The sequence below is a fragment of the Pavona decussata genome, unplaced genomic scaffold, assembly GCF_977016875.1.
Source record: "Pavona decussata unplaced genomic scaffold, jaPavDecu1.1 SCAFFOLD_114, whole genome shotgun sequence".
Classification (NCBI taxonomy): Eukaryota; Metazoa; Cnidaria; class Anthozoa; order Scleractinia; family Agariciidae; genus Pavona; species Pavona decussata.
In genome coordinates, this window is record NW_028145528.1 from 2497032 (window position 1) to 2514485 (window position 17454).

Below are 17454 nucleotides of genomic sequence, written 5' to 3' on the forward strand. Positions count from 1 at the left end.
CCTATACTAGGGACCGTTCATTTTTTATGAGCATGGGGGGGCTGGTGGGATTTAGGAGGGGCCACGAGAAAAAAAATGGCACTTAAGGGGGGGGCTACCAAAACAAATTGAGTGAAAGAGGGGGGGGGGGGTCACCAGCAATAATTGGCTAGCAGGGGAAATTGAAAGTGGCTTAACACAGAAACAGATGAAGAAATTGAATGTTATTTCAATTTTATTTAATGCGATTTTCCTAACCACTTTTAATTTGTTTTACATACTGAGGTCAAAATCTGCATTTTATATTAACAACAACTCAGGAAATGAAGCATATCTGTTGGAATTTAGCAATAATGAATATAAACTGAAGTAGACACCTATGTTTGTACAAGTTCAAATTAATATAAAAACGTAACAGTCTCACTATTGAATCATCCGTGGGGGAGTAGTTTTCTACAAAGTGGTTGTACTCAGAACTATATCAATGGATTGTTTAATGTTCTGTTTAATAGTACTCACTTTTATAAAGACTGTTGATTAGTAAATTATTTGAGCCCAGGAGTATCAGTAGACTCAGTAGTATGCCTAGTGTGAACATCCAGATTAGTTTTTAATAATAGAACTGTTGCTGGTGACTTCAGTTGACGGTAAATCTGAGCCGTAGGCCATCTTCAGAAAAGCTTGTAACTGTCATTTTTAATAGCAGTACTTTAATATCCAGGCGCGTAGGAGGGGGGGGGGGGGGGGTTCGAACGAACCCCCTTTACAGATCAGTAATGGCAGAAGAAAAAGCATTTAATGAGGAGGTTGAACAACTACATGAGGTGTACCATGCGAGAGAGTAGAATGTCCGCCCTGGTTCTAATGCATATCAAATATGATATGCCTGTCAATCTTGACGAGATAGTCAATTTGTTCGAAGGCCTACACCCGAGAATTATGCAGTTTACCAGCTTGGTGTATGACTATCAGTAGATCAAATAGCTATCAGAACTCGACAGGGCGCGGAATGTACATTGAACTTTCTTGTTTAAGTTGAAACAATTATGCCGTAGAAATGATGTATATAGCTCAAAAAGCTGCTGTAAAACAAATTTGTGATTTGCCTAAAATGGGTCTCAAAATGCAGGAAATGAGGTTTCTGGGAAGCTAGATTTTCAAGAATTTCCGGGGGAGCATGCCCCCGGACCCCCCTAGTAACAGCGCCTCCGGCGCTCACCAAGATTTAGAGCTCAACGAACACCCCTATGTAACCCTTACCCACGTGCCTGATATCTGTGCGTCCGCTGTTTTTTTCTGTTTAATAAGACTCGTAATCGTTGATTGGTATGCTTCGATCCGTATTTTGTTAGTCAGATCTGTACGTGTATTAATTGTTTCTACTCGAAGGGGAGTAATTTTACGTTAACCATTTGCTTGATTAATTTTTATAGTTTCTTTGAGAATCTAAATGGAAATTTAGGGTTTGTCGTTGCCGTAAACGTGTTGCTATCTATAAAACGTTTTTTTAAACAACAGAAATCTTTACCTAAGCAGAGAACGGTAACTTGTTAATAGTACTGTAAAGAAATCACAGTAACAATTACGTTTATCTTTGATATAAACAGTACATAAGCGTTTTGTTAAAGTTAGGAGTATGATTTGTTTCTGGTTGGGTGGGAAGGGGTCATCAGAAAAAAATAGTTTCTGCTTGGGGGGGGCCACGTGGAAAAAAATTGCATGCTAGGGGGGGTCATACAGTTTCGTAGTGGCAATTAACCAAATCCCCCCCCCCCCCCCATGCTCATAAAAAATGAACGGTCCCCTAAGTTCTCTTTCGATTACGAGAAGCAAATTTAAGAGCGAGATTGTAAATTTTTATCCTAGTAGTTCAGATAATGAATTAATAGTATTCTTTTATTTGGATCTCTGGCATTCTATTTCCGTTTTCAGCAGTCGGATGGGAAGTTGAATTGTTCCACTGATTTGACTTTGCATTCGCTTTACTTATGCTATCAATTTCAAATAGGAACAGTCCTCTCCCCCTTTCCCCGGATTTGTGCATTAAAAATGCTTATTCTCCACAAGCAGAGAAACCAAGAGGAAACTCAAACAGACAGCACAAGGCCGAATGGCTGGCAGAATAATTGTTTGTCATGAAATATACAGTTTACCTTAGTCATCGACAAGCTCTATAGATACCCGTAAAATCTTACTAATTCCCAAATATTTTGTTGGTTTGTTTCTTTGATAGTGCAGTTTTCTTTTTGTTCTACTGTATTTATATTTTTTTTCCCGCGAAGCAAGGATAATAAATTGGTCGGACCGTACTTGAATTGCTCGGGAGGCAACCCGCGCGAATTCGAGGGAAAAACATATTTATATATATCGTTGAAGATGTCCGTGTTGTTGCCTGGTAACAGTGCAAACAAAGTTTGAATGACGTCAGACAGAGGGAAGGTTGCTAGGCAGCAACACGTTGGAAGACAGGCTGGCGTCAGACGCAATTTGTAGTTGCTACGCAACAGAACCGGTTTCAGCCGGTCAAAAGCGGCCAGGACTGGTAACTGTAAAAGAAAACCGCTGCCTCACGATGGCGCACTCTCATGTTTATTCATTGAGCGCTGAACGTGTTTATTCATCGAGCAGTGAAAAATGTTTACCATTGGTGAAACACGACCAAATTGTGATGCAAATGAACCACAAGTAGAGGCACAAGGGAGAAGACAGACTCGCCGAGGGAGACTAAACAACGAAACTTCTGAACAATGTGAAAGGCGACTTCAGATTCAGCGCGAGCAGCGACAGCGCCAACAGGAGGAAACAGAGGAGCAGAGGAAATGTAAATCGGAATATCACAGGAAGTACAACCAAGATAAAAGCCAACTGGACACTCAGCCCTAGCTTCACCAGGTTTTGCGAGTATTTTAAGCAAATATTGACAAAGTATCTTTTATTTCTACAATTTGCTAAGCATGTTCAGTTACTGAACACATGTACATTTCAAGAGGGCCTAATCCTAATAAAGTATTTTGGTTACTGAACATTGCGTGGTCGTCAAGGTTTTAATTCTGACAGACGAAACTTCTCCTCTTTCAGCAGTGAGAAGTTGAAAAATGGAAACATTAACATGTTTGTTTAGTCAAAATGACTTTAAATGGTTACTCAAAAAACACAAAAGTTTTTTTTTGTAGCTCAAGAGACGCTTAGCATTCAGTTTGTGTGTGTTTTCATTAGGCAGGTGCTTTCCTCAAATTAATTTACAGATTTTCATATTCAATAAAGCAAAAGAGCATCGCTTTTTTTCTCCATATCAGGTCCATTTAATTGCTTCACTTTTACCTTCTTCTCCCTGCATTAGAAAACGTCAACGAATTAAAGTACACTGATACTGGTGGAGGTAGAAGATATTGAAATAGTTGATCTCCATGATACCATGACAATTTAAAAGACTGATTGTGATGGAAATGTGCTTAAAAGCCTAACGACAACCAAGGTTACATTCGTTCAATTGATATTCGTAAAAATTTTCAGCATAAAAGGACGGGAACTTTAGCGTCGTAGCACATCAACAGAACCATGGCACGCGAAGATTGCAATGAACTTCCAACCACAGAATGGCACATCGTCTTAACAACCGTCCTTGGTCTTTTAATATCTGCTATCGCTTGCACTACAAATGCGTTAATTCTGTTGGCAATTTACAGGAAATCATCTCTTCACTCCGTCACCAACTACTTCCTTGGTGCACTCGCATTCGGTGATTTTTTCGTTGGTTTCGTAGCACTACCCATGTGGGTCTTGCGATCATTGTTGCATGTCGCAAACGAGGAGCATCCACTCAGCAAAGGCGTTGATTGCGTGTACGTTTTCTCTGTCGCCATATCAACATACAGCCTATGTGCGGTCAGCATCGAAAGGTATATTGGAGTGGTTTTCCCCTTAAGATATAACACTATTGTTACAGTGGTCCGTTTCAAACGCACTGTTGCATTAGTTTGGGCTGTTTCAAGCGCCATTGCCTGTCTGCGTTTCGTTCTCCTCGAAGATGATTTCTGGATTACAGCTGTCACTACAGTTTTCTTGGTCCCCGGAGTTCTGATATCTTACTGTTACTTTTTTATCTTTAAAGAAGTGAGTCGTCAATTACGAAGTATTGGCGATCAAAGCGGTTCAGTATTAGTGACTAACATGCAGAATAAAAAGGCGTCAATTACCATAGCCATTGTCATCGGCGTGTTTTATTTGACCACCTTGCCAGCCCTGGCTTTCTCCATATCTGAAGTTACGTCAGACAACGCTTCATGTAAAGAGATACAGTCATTTGAGTCATGGGGCACATGGGCGCTTTTCATAACTTATTCGAACGCTGCGCTGAATCCTTGGATTTACGCCGCCAGGAAAAAGGAATTTAGAGAAGCATTGAAAGCGCTGATGTTTTGGAAACATCGTGAATAAACTGGGTGATTTACTGACGCAAGCACAGGGGTTGGCTAATGTAAACTTGGGACTCTTGAACATACATGTCAGTTATTTCACAAGCAAAGTGCGCGCTAAATACTATACTAGCAGATTCATGTTTTTTTGTGCTCCGATTCATCAGATTTCAGACTCAACCGTGAGCATGCGGGTAGATGATTATTCAGTGATCTGGCATTTAAAGGCCAAGTAATTGCTGCAGCGTCTAATATTTACTGACTCCGATATATGGGTTGGCTAACTTTGGACTCACATGTTATTCCACGGTTGTATAAAGCAAAAGTGAGTAAGGTACTGAGGGAATTTCATACTCTTGCGGAGAAACACTGTACCCAACGTTTTAGAAAGTATTTCTTATTCTCGACGTTAAATAATTTACATTAAACTGACAATAAAAGTAAATCAGATAAGCATATATGTTATACGGTGGTAAAAAAAAAAATGAAAAAAAAAAATACGAATAAGGAAAGAAAGGCCAGGTGATATATTTTCTCTATATTTATTTCATTTCTTACGAATGTTGGCCCAATTGGACTGAGGAAATGGAAGTTTAACCAGCCTTTATTTACTTCCTTTCTTTACGGAAATTAGCAGGACGTGAGTTCAAAATGGTTGTAAAGCCAATATTCAGTTTTAAACGTAAGTGAAGATCTTACTACCAAATTAAGATTGGGGAACAAAAAATATAATGACATATATCCATGCAGCATTAAAGGTACATTAACATACTTGATGAACTTACAATACAAGTTGGCAGCTGTAAAATTATCTTCACGGAACAGATTTACATCATAGATAAGAAGGGAAACAGAGTATTTCTAATCGCATCGGAAAATACTAGTCTTATTTAACTCACTTCATTTATTTTGCCACAGTGAAATCTTCAATAACAAAAATACATATACCTGGTGAAATTTACAGCAAAACTGTCTATAAAGTATATCTTGTGATACGTTTGTTTACTACCTTGTGGTATTTTTATTAACGATTTATTTTACGGTGGAAGAAAGCAACTTCCCATACATTCTCTTAAATAAGATATGATGTGATATGATATGATATGATATGATATGGTATGATATGATATGATATGATATGATATGATATGATATGATATGATATGATATGATATGATATGATATGATATGATATGATATGATATGATATGATATGATATGATATGATATGATATGATATGATATGATATGATATGATAGCAGTTTATTGTGAAAATACGCTTAGCTTTTGTGAGACCAGCAAGCTAGGCTCACCAGCTAGTTTACAGGTATTTCACACTAAATGATTAAAATAACTAACACATATTAAAAAACATCAAATGGCATACTAGGCATACTATTAAGTTTAAATTTCTAATACAAATTTATCATCATACGTAAAACAAAAATTGCAATAAAGAAACAAAGATGGATATAAAAAACTACAGTAATTCGTATTGTGTGAAAAGCTCACTCGATCATAGTAGACCTGCCAGATCTAGTATTCTGATACTGTTTTTAAAAGCCTTGTAAGTTTGAACTGTTCTGCTTGAGTCAGGTAATGAGTTCCAGAGTTTTGGTGCCGTAAACCTCCACGATTTAAGGCCATAAGTTGTAGTGCTGGCCTTTGGTCGCTTAAGGCAAAAAAAATTTGAGAGGGAGATTATAAATTGTAACATGTTTAATCCTACTAGTGCAGGTAGTGAATTAGTGGTATTATTGTATTCATGACCCCCAAAGCATAGAAATCGTACATATCACTGTCAACGTATATTTTTAGTTGTTTGAAACGGAAAGTAAACGCCATCTAATTAAAAGATTAGCAGAGAAACGAAATGAACATTTTCCTAGTTTTGTTTAAAACTCGCTGGCCACATTGTGAGTCAGACCGCTTTTCAAGTTGCGAGAGCATCGCCTCTCGGTCCCAGGCCCCTCTTCTATTGATAAACTAAAATTACTTTCATCGAAGGACTGAGTGTCAAAATAGATTTGTCTTCACGTATGCAAAGCAAAGATTTGAAAAGTCGCGCTAAAGTGGTTGATGCGACTTACATCAGGCCGCTTTTCATTGGCCAATCAGATTGGAGAACGTGATTGATTTTAACAGATGTTTTCTCCGAAGACAAACATCTGGGTGCGAGCTGAGGATTTGGTAAAAAAGAAAGCAAAACGGTGAATAATAATGTTTTCTGCTATTTGAATCGGGAAAGCGGGGAAATATTATTTGTCAAAGAAAAAATGGGGAAAAAACTATTTTTTCTTCAGTGAAAGACAGAGAGAAAAACCAATTTTGAAATTTATCACTGTCAGTCAACTGAAGTGTCTATAAAAGTCAAATTCACCGCCGGTTGTCAAATGCAATATTTGTGCGTTTTCATCACAGTGGAGGAAGCGTTCAAGTAATAGATCAAACACGAGGAAGAGTGTTTCCTTCGATTTCCAAACAACGAGAAGTAGGTTGGAAAAACGAGGCGCAGCCGACTTTTTTTAACCAACTTCGAGGTGTTTGGAAATAGGAGGAAACACTCTTTCGAGTGTTTGATATAGCTTCTCAAACTATTGATAACTCCCAAGAAAATTTCGCCAAAACGGCGAAAATTTGCCCAAGTTAAGCCATTTGAGCGAAGAAAGAGCAGGTACTATGACTTCAAGCCATCGAGGAACTCGATATAGAGAGCAAGTCGCGTGAAAAACAGTGTAAAACATTCAACTGAGGAAACTGCGAAAGTCAAGAGTTATGCAGGGGCTGTGGGTTGAGAAGCTACTGTGAATGGCGATAGACTTCCGGAAAATTTGGCCATGGAGAAATCGGCGTAATAGTAACGTTGAGCGGAAGGCCTGTCGATGTGGTGGATAGAGATTTTTACATCGGTGGTTTAGTCATTTGAGGCATGGTTAAACAAGGTTCATGCATGAGACGAACATCCTGCATACTGCTAGGATTTGAATACAGTATCCGAGATGTTTGTCCCATGTATGGACACCTAGTTTAAAGGCCTCTGAGCTCGCACACAGAATGCTTCGCTAAAACAATGAAGTCAAATATCGCACAGCGCAGTCGTACTCGTACTAGAATCTAAAAGGCTATTTTACCAGCATTCGGGCAAACTCCCTAATGAAAATAATCACTAAAAAAATCATCCTTTATAACTCAGGACATGAAAATCGTCCGATTAAAGAAAAAAAGAAGATAAAAATAATTAAAGAAGCCACTTAATCGACAAAGACTTCTTTAGTCAAAATTGCCACATTTAAGGGCCCTTCGAATTGCCACTTTTTAAGGCTTCTTAAAATTGCCACTTTTACGACTTCATTTAACTTCTCAAGATTGACACACTTTGTCACTTCCGTAAAACTTCTCAAGATTGCCACACTTTGTGACTTCTTAAAACTGCCGCTTTTAAGACTCCTTAGATGAGGGTCTCAATGAGGGTGTAGCTTTGACGGTTGACGGTTAAATTTTATCGATTTTGACGGTTGACGGTTATCAAGCGGATACTTCTTCCATGAGTTAAAGTTAATATTAACTTTTATGTTGTTGTTGTTTTTTTTTAATATTATGAAATTGTGTTCTGTAGGTTGTTTTTTGGTCAGAAACCATTATCAATGTAGTAAATCGTTAATATTTGGCAACCTGAAGGACTTCCAGACGGAAGTTAGTTATGATGCCAGTTTAGACGCAAACTAAGTGGAAAGGACCATAAAGTGACTATATTTGGGAACATGGAAACCATTTTAACAGTAAAAGTGGTTCTTTGAGAGCCAGAAGTCCGGGATGAGCAGCTGAAATAGTGATATTTGAAAGACATTAAAACCGTTTGACGGCTAATAATAAATGCTCTTTTGACGGTTGATCTTAAAAATTGCCCCTTTTTGACGCTTTTTTGACGCTATGTTTTTTGATAAATGCTCTTTTGACGGTTGATCGTAAAAATTGCCCTTTTTTGACGGTTGAAGGTTAAAATGTAGGCTGTTTGACGGCTGACGGTTAACCCCTTTGAGAAGTGCTTAGATCGCAAGCGCGTTAAAATTGCCACTTGTTCTCCTTCAAATCGTCATTTTTATTAAGACTCCCTTAAAATCGCCACTTAAATTTAAAGAAGTTTTGAAAATCTGAGGTAGTTGAATCGATTTTTTCTTATTATTGGCTTCCCCGTGACCAATTAGCGGCTCCCTCTGTTACAGACATTCTACCGTGAAAAAAAGTCCAGTACCACGGAGTATGTCCTGACAACTATTAAACGCTCTGGGTTTGAGATTGGAATTCACCATTTTCGAAACTTCTACATCACTGTTTATATGTCTCCACTTTACTTGAAAAACTTTTTTTAAACTTCCACTTTAAAGTGTCTCAAATTGTTGCTTTAAAAACTCTTTAAAATTGCCATAATTTAAATGATCACTTTTCAAAGTACTTGAATGGCCTATTTCTAGTGGCAATTTTGAGAAGACTTTTACAAAATTTGAGTAGTTGTTGAGAACTTGAATGGCCTATTTTAAATGGCAATTTTAAGTCTTGTAAAATTTGCATAATCGTTGATAGTGTCGATTTTAAGGATCGTTAAAAGTAGCAATTTTAAGAAGCCTTTGTAAATTAAACAAAAAGTAACGCTTAAACCTTTAACTCCTTAGGCAAAACGACATTTTCTCCAGATCCGGGACTACAAACTCAATGTCAATATGAGAATATGATATACCATTTTAAAGCTACTCATGATTGTATTTCATAACTGATATAATTATGAGTGAGAAAAGTTATGGCTTTGAGATAAATGGCCTTAAAACGAAAAAATTAAAAAGTTCAAAAACGTCCTAATCCTTATGTATATTAGGTATACCCCTAAACTATAGCTTAGTTTGCAGTTCTCAACATGTTCATTAATGTGAGAGACGCTTTAAGACCCACAACTTCTAGGGGAAAAGTTGAAAAGTTATGGGGGTGATCAACCATATCACATATGGGAGGGGGTTAAGTTTTCATCTTTTTATTGAGTAGATCTTCACAGTACCATCTTGGTGTCAAACATTCATAGAAATCTGTCAAATATTGAAAGACTAATGGCATTATGTGCCAGTTGGTATTCTTAGGGTTAAAAAATAAGTTTGATTTTCCTTTTTTATATAGGATAATTTTCATGATGAGTTATAAAGGGTGATTTTTATAACTTTTTTAATTTTTAGTTATTGTTTCCTAAGGGACTTTGCCGAGATACTGATAATCAATAATGATCTGATTTATTTCGATAACAGGCCTCGAAATAGGATATAGTCAGTCTACGTCACGTATGACCAGTAAGCCGAGAATGAAACGAACATTCGAATTCCTCTACGTAACGTCCGTCATCTGAATGAATTTCTCTGGAAATTTTTCGAAAAGAGCGCATTGACTGAAAAAATTCAAAACAATTACTGTTTTGAAATACTTAATGCTACAATGAAAAGCTGAAAAATTCATAGGTATATAAAACGTCTGATAAACCGCTAGGGAAATTTCCACGGGAACTCTGAAATCTCACTGGCAATGTTGAAAATTTTAAAACTCCGTTCAAATTCAAACATACTGGTCACGCGAGATGTAGATTTAATGTAACTATATTCTGCATTTTCCAGAAAGTTAGACACGGAAAAATTTATTTGGGGAATGTATAAACATCATCAGCCTTAATATCTTCATTAAAGAACGTCAGGGTTCCCGACTGTCCTGCTGAGCCAGATCACCACAACTAACCGGAAAATGTTGCGTGCTGTCGCCCTTGTTTGTACGATGCAAATACAATTCTCTTGTAATGGCGTGTGGGACAGTTGTGTTAATCCTTGATGAGCCAGATGAGTTAATGAACATTGCCTTTCCTGACTAAATATTCATCAAAGGCGGACTTCTTTATTCAAGGCTCCCTTTATAAACAAAATCAATACACATGGTTGTAATAAGCTGAGGGCGTTTAAGTTTGAGAGATGTTAAACAGCGTCATAAGTTTTGAGAAAATTATATTGGCAACATATCGGTGCCCTGCAATATATGATATATCAGAGTTTGATCACGATAATTTGATAATGAACTATAACGAACTCGTGTCATCGCCGGCGTCAACTCTATCAATCCTGATTTCAACACTTAGCAAATAAACCATAGCAAAATAAAATAAATAAATAACACTCTGATTTGGTCCTGTTGCAGGAAGTACAACAAAACATTTTGTGACGTCAACGGCAGTTACAGCGGTGAGTGTATTAGCATCTTTTAGTCCTGCAGGATCCACCACAAGGATAAATGGGGTTTCCCATGGTCAGGTCAGTGTGTTGACGTATGCATCTTCCTTTCCAAGTGTTGCTGTCGATTGAAATCAAAATTTAATACCATAGTTCTCTGTTTACAAAGACTTATTATTCCTGACCTGTTCGGCGACATTGATACCACACTTTGACTGTCTGAACTGATTTCACAAAGCCATAGAAATATTTTAGTTTATGAGATGAAGTGGTACTGGATCCTTGGGTGGCTTCCTTCAACTTTCGCCATCTGTGGAAACGCCTTGGTAATTTACCTTATTTGCACGCGGCGCAAACTCAAGACAAGACCTAACTACTTCATCTTATCACTCGCTTTGGCCGATCTTGGTGTTGGAGCTTGCTGTTTCCCCAGTCAAGTTATTTGCAATTTTCTTCATTCGACTTGCCTCCACAGCGTCGCAGAAGATATCGCAGTGTTAATGATCTATTCCTCGACTACCAACCTTTGTATGATGACTTTCGATCGCTATTCAGCTATTGTGAAGCCACTTGCGTACACGACCTTGATAACAAAGACAAGTACTTCATACTTGATCGCATTATCGTGGCTTCTTCCATTGCTGGCCTACTTTGTTCCGTCTCTTTGCACAAGTTTCAGTGGATGCAACATAAACCGAAAGGTCACTGTCGTCATTTGGACATCCATGTTTGAATTCGTCCCTTGTGTTGTGTTGGTGCTCTTCACAGTGAAAATAATAACAACGGCGAGGAAGCATTATCAGCAACTTGCGAGTTTACGTTCTCAATTGCGTTTTAACGAACCGAATCGCAAAGGCCAAGGAATCCCTAAACTGGCGACTGCTCGTGTTATACTAACCGTGGTGGCTATATTTCTCATTTGCTATTCCCTTGAGGTATGCAGTTCCGTCTGCTACTTTACCAAACTATGTCAACTAACTGACGATCTTCGCAACTTGGTGTTTTTTCTTGTTATAACGAACTCAGCGGCGAACCCAGTTGCCTATGCCTTATTGAAACGTGACATTCAAAGAGAGTTGAGGAATATATTTTATAAGACGAAATCCAGTGCTGAAACTACTTTTGTTTAGCTGGATTCAACTGGCATTCACCAAAGGTCCTAAACTACGTAAGAGTTATTCGTTGAACCATACAATGAATACTTTTTAAATTGCCACCATCTATCGAACTCTCAATGAAAGAAAGCTGTGAATGAACATGTACGCAGTGGCGTACACTGGCATGAGCGATAGCTGCCACCGAGTATAGCTTCCATTACGTCACATGACCCACTTGACTGACTTTCATTTGCGTAAATGATATAAGCATTCACGACGTTGAGAGAATATTGGTCAGCAAGATCTTTATAAGCCCCATCCACACGTATTCATCAAGTTAAATTTGGAAACGGACATCGTATTTTAAACACATGTTCTCAAAAACAATTATCGGCTCACACGTATGTGATGTTATTAGAACTGCATAAGGTCAAACGTTTTGAGCTCAGGCTACACAAGCCTATTAGTCTTCGGCAATTTGAGGCTGAAGGCGTTCCTTAACGTCTGGCATGACACAGTATTTCAGAATGAAACAATTACTTTATCTAAGTGGCGAAATTATTAAGGTTTACAGAACTCTAAACAGGGTGACGTTAATATAGTACTCTCCGACAAAATATACACTGTAAATAAGGGGAAAAGATATATACCGTTTTCTAAAGAGTCACAAAATATATCTAATAATTAATTACAAACGGCGATAAAATGCTAATAAACACTTTGCAAAATACTTGAAAATTTGTAGTCTAAAACTTGGTGGCCCCCTAACAACAGAGACCTCATCAGTTTTCAGTAACAATTATACATGAAGAGAGGAGAAGGCCTTTGTTGCTGTTTTTTTTTTTTTTTTTTGTTCTTGTTTCAGTTATTCAATTTGGTGGTAGGTCAGGAAGTACAATGGAACTCGCACCCAGAGTCCTCAGGCTCTGTGGCCAGTGGTTCGTCGCCAGGAGAGACTCCGGACAATTCGAAAAAAATTCAACTTTTTGCCAATTGGCTGACCCTAAAACGGCTTCGGTTGCATTGTTTTGCCGCAGAAATCCTGCGGTAAAAAAATCCAGTACCCCAGTCTCTCCTGGCGACAAACCGCTGGCCAAAGAGCCTGGGAACTCTCGGTTTCGGGCTGTGAAAATGTGGTCGTAATAACTAGTAAGGAGGTAGTCATAAGGCGGGGACCGTGCAAGTGTGAGCGAAAAGATTTCAAGTATTCCCGGTAGACTGCAACCAGTCGTACTTTTTTCCTCGTATCACACCCACAAAGTGACGGTAAAATTATGCAAATTAGAAAAGTTAGCGAGACGGGATTGGGGAGAGGAAGGTTTTTCGCGCTACAGAAATTAGGAGAACTGAAAGAGACTGCTCGCAGTCTAGCATTCCGGGGCTCTTTGAATATATCTATTTCAGTCAGACCAAACTGTCACCCGCCTTCCAAAACAAGTGAACAAAATATATTAATCTAACCTGGAAATATTTTCTGAACACGTCCTTGAGAGCAAATACCACCAAAAGCTGAGCAATTGCAAGGAAGAAAAAAAGTGAAATCCCCAAAAAATTACGACCGACGATCGAGAGTGAAAACTAACATTTTTTTCCTTTGGCCATTTTAAAGTTAGATATTTAATCTAACATTTCAACCGAAAAAAGTTTCAAAATCTAAATGCTTATACGAATTTTGCAGAAAAATGTACTTTTTTGATAAAAGTTAATAATTCTGAGAGGTGTAAAGTAATCTTTTTAACAACATGTCAGGATATCCTGAGGAATGTTTCGCGGCAAATGGCATCATCCCGGAGCTCTTATTACAATTTGTTTAATTGAAGAGAGAAAAGAATCCTTGGGTGAAAACTGGCGGAAGAAAGACGAAGGAAGTTTTTCCACCAAAGAGAAGGGTAAACTTCGGATAAGGTGACAAAAGCTCTCGGTTCGACCAACCGATGAAGAACCAAATTGAAAACGAGTGAAGTAGAATTTGAAGTACTACACAACTCCCACTCACATGATTTCCCCTTAACATAGCAGTCCAATTTGGCTTCTTGTAGATTGTAGGAGGATTTGCATTATGGTGATTGAATAGAGCTTGCGGCTAACGTTTTAACTCAATTTGATCTCAAATTAAAGCTCATATTTCGTAATTAAGAACATGACCTCAGAGGCTTTAACAAGCTACATCAGCTTGCCTATCACAGCAGATTTATTCATAGGTCATATCACTACATCACCTCAAGATTATGGAACAATCTACTGGCTGATTGTGTTAGGAGAGCCCCATCTGTTTTTAAGTCAATGCTGAAAAATGTAAATTTGACAACTGGAGCTAAGTGTAATTGTAACTTCTGTACATAGTTTAGATTTTTTATAGCTAGTTAATTTTCCCCTCAGTATTGTAGGTCTTCGAGTCCTGTACTCATCCGTGTCATGTGAACAAATAAAAAAAACCATACCATACCATTTTGGCTTCATGAGTTCTCCGAATGAGCTTTAGGTTCTCACCTGAATATTTGACCTCTTAGCGGGTGGTTAAGGTATGTTAGTCCAGGTTTGGTTTGGCTCGTTTCAATGTGTCCGGTGATAGTACAGGATCTCTTGTTAACATATTTGTAAGGATAGGATCTCTATCATTATTGGAACCGTGTCAAAAGCGTTATCTCAGTTGCCGTTTTTACAGGTATTTATAATTTTGCTGGTATCGCAAGGCGTTGCGTTTTTTTCCACGACTGTTTGTCTTGTGATCCTTTCTCTGGCTTCAACGCTGTAGCTTGTTGGGCCCGGTTTAAAAGTCGCATTTCAACTCTTGAAAATGATTAACCTCGACATTTGATTTAGAAGATGAACCTACAGAGTCGCATTTTATTCACGAGTGAGTTCTTGTAAAGTTTCTTTCCCAGGCCCCGTTTTCATTTCGAGTCTTTTCCCGCGCTATTTCAAACAAGGCGGATTATGCAAGCTTTTCACCTTCTCCTCGTTATACATTTCTCAGCTCATTCGTGTCAACAGAAGAAGACGACTCGTAATGCAACTGGTCAGTTAAGCTACGTTCTAGCAAGGAGAAGACTTCTGGAAATTTCAATTCTCTTGTTTTGCTAGACGTTGTTACTTTCGGCACGAAATATCACGCGTGTCCCTCTATCTCGTCTTCCATTTCGTCTTGGCTTTTCATCGTGATCATCTCATCAAAACTCATACGTCACAATAAGCCACAGATTTCCCTTATCTCCAACCTGGAGTGTTCTCATCGCTTTCGAAGACCGAGCACTTCATGTAAATGTGAAATAGCGCATTTTAAACTCGCATTGTATTTAGTGGGAGGAAAACAAGAGCTGTACATCGCATCACGACGCATCCGATTCCGCCATCTGATTTTGTTTCTCCCGATCAGTGCATGGCATTTAGGGAAAAGATGGAGAATTGTAAATAAAACATAATTTAAAGATCATTGTAAATAATTTATGCATTCGATTCAGCACATGTAAAGTTCGAAGTATAAAACTACTGTCGAACTTCTGCCGATCAATGCAGATATTCGCGCTATTATTCGTGAATCTAGTGCCCGCCACTGCGTTCAATGTATCGCAGGAAGACATGGGGAGAAGCTCAGGAATTGACAGACAATTGCCCATGCCCGAGCTAGAGCATTAGTTGTCTGAACACAGCCTAAAACTTAAAACACGCGTATAAAAATAGCCTAGGTAGCCGGGTGATCCGGGATTGACCGCTTACATGCAAAATAAGATAAACCTCAGTTGTTAACCTAAAAGCTTCTGCAAATTAAAGTAGAAAGAAAGGGATGTGTAGAACTAGTACAACCAAGCGTTCGTGCAAATTTAAATTCTCAGTTGTATTACAGTATAGACAGGGCTTCATTCACCAAAAACTCTGGAACAAAAACAACACAAGGGATACACAAAATGTTGACGCTGCGAGCAGGATTCGAACCTGCGCGGGGAGACCCCATTGGATTTCAAGTCCAACGCCTTAACCACTCGGCCATCACGGCCGCCTTTTCTTTTCTCTCTATTTTTAAAGAAAGTTTCCTCTCTCTCTATTATCTCAGCTGCAGAAAGCACAATTTAGGTAACAACAGCAAAAATGAAGGAAATTTTGGACGGGTAGGCAGCAATGATTTGCCCTTAACATAGGAATAAAAACCGTTTCCATTTGGTCAACTTATTCTTGGAACAAAGTTGTTGTTGTTGTTATCGTTATTTTTTTTCCTCAATCAAAATCCTAAAAAGGATTGTGATTCCATAGAATCCACATTATGAACTCACTAATTTATCTTACTAAATCAACCAATGGTTCATTTCGATGAATATTTGTTCAGAAGGTCATTTATCGGCTGAGAAACGCGGATTTATCAAGTAGAAGAAAGATCCTCGCAGTTAGTACGCAACTTAAGCAGTTGGGAAAAGAAAGCCTGAACTGAACTGATCCAGGCTTGAACAGGATTTGAACCCATGATCTCTGCGATGCCAGTGCAGTGCTCTACCAACTGAGCTATCAAGCCAACTGGGAGCTGGTTCAGTATATTGTGAGTTCGTAATATTCACGGGTATATTACGAAAAGCATCCGAAGAGAACATACTGTATTAGCTGATGCCAAGTGAACTACTCGATCTCAGAACACAGCAGACAACATTTTAAGTGCTTTGCTTTAATATTATCGTGAAGTGCCCTATTTTATAATAACAATAATAATAATAATAATAATAATAATAATAATAAAAATAATAATAATAATAATTATAATAATAATAATAATAACAATAATAATAATAATAATAATAATAATAATAACAATAATAATAATAATAATAATAATAATAATAATAATAATGAGATTTATTTCACCACGATTAAAAGTTCAGCAAAGCTGATGTGGTCGTGTATAATCAATAAAATTAAACTTCCTAAACTAATCACAATTTTTCACCGGTGCCTGCTCTTGCTCGCAGCGGTAATTTTTTGGGCACAGTTTTGTTGCCTTATTATTACCTGACAATTATAAAGCAACAAAAATGTGACAAAAAATTACCGCTGCGAGCAGGATTCGAACCTGCGCGGGGAAACCCCATTGGATTTCGAGTCCAACGCCTTAACCACTCGGCCATCGCAGCGACAGATAAGACTATAGTTGAAAAAATGTATTAAAATCTAAGGCAACCTACCTTAACAACATTAATATTAAACGAACGTACTAAGCAAAAGCGTTTTGGTCAATATCAAGCTTCGAATCAGGTAAAGATCCTCTGCTTTGGATTCATTCCTTACATTGCGATTTTACCACAGAACGCAATTTTAAAAATTTTATTGTCACATTAACATCACTTCCATATTATCAGGAAGCTGATTGTATAATGATATGCACGTTCTCATTGGCATACAGTTAAGTAGCTTCGGCTTCATATTTGACGTTTACTTTCCCTAAATGTCCTTAAACATTTGCTGTATTATGCTCAGTTTCAGTCTAGTGCACGAACAGTATTGTTTACTTGATTTACAAAGCTTGACATACTTTGTTTTCAACAACTGTATTTGTAGTGGGGAGTACTTGAACGTCACTTTACTTGACAACCGTAACCATGCTGTAAACAATTTCTTTATAAACGGTAGCAAAACCCGGCAATTATATTAGTTAACGCGAACGTGGTTGAGACCAAGCGGGGACTGGGTTGAGTCGTATTTTCCAAGGATAAATAAACCCATGACATGAAAGA

At 38.0% G+C, this 17454-nt stretch overlaps 2 protein-coding genes and 2 non-coding genes across 4 annotated transcripts; 2 read left to right on the forward strand and 2 right to left on the reverse strand.

The window, feature by feature from the left end:
- Window positions 1-3537: 3537 nt before the first annotated feature.
- LOC146470176 (beta-2 adrenergic receptor-like) lies at window positions 3538-4462 on the forward strand. The gene has a single exon (XM_085122540.1). It carries the CDS (start codon window positions 3538-3540, stop codon window positions 4414-4416), a length of 879 nt encoding a protein of 292 aa, XP_084978666.1. The 3' UTR covers window positions 4417-4462.
- Window positions 4463-9548: 5086 nt separating this feature from the next.
- On the forward strand, window positions 9549-12568 carry LOC146470177 (octopamine receptor beta-2R-like). Its single transcript, XM_085121976.1, has one exon. It carries the CDS (start codon window positions 10907-10909, stop codon window positions 11771-11773), a length of 867 nt encoding a protein of 288 aa, XP_084978102.1. The 5' UTR covers window positions 9549-10906; the 3' UTR covers window positions 11774-12568.
- Window positions 12569-15652: 3084 nt separating this feature from the next.
- Trnas-uga (transfer RNA serine (anticodon UGA)) lies at window positions 15653-15734 on the reverse strand. Its single transcript has one exon. It is a non-coding gene; the product is annotated as a tRNA-Ser (tRNA).
- Window positions 15735-16772: 1038 nt separating this feature from the next.
- On the reverse strand, window positions 16773-16854 carry Trnas-cga (transfer RNA serine (anticodon CGA)). The gene has a single exon. It is a non-coding gene; the product is annotated as a tRNA-Ser (tRNA).
- Window positions 16855-17454: the final 600 nt, after the last annotated feature.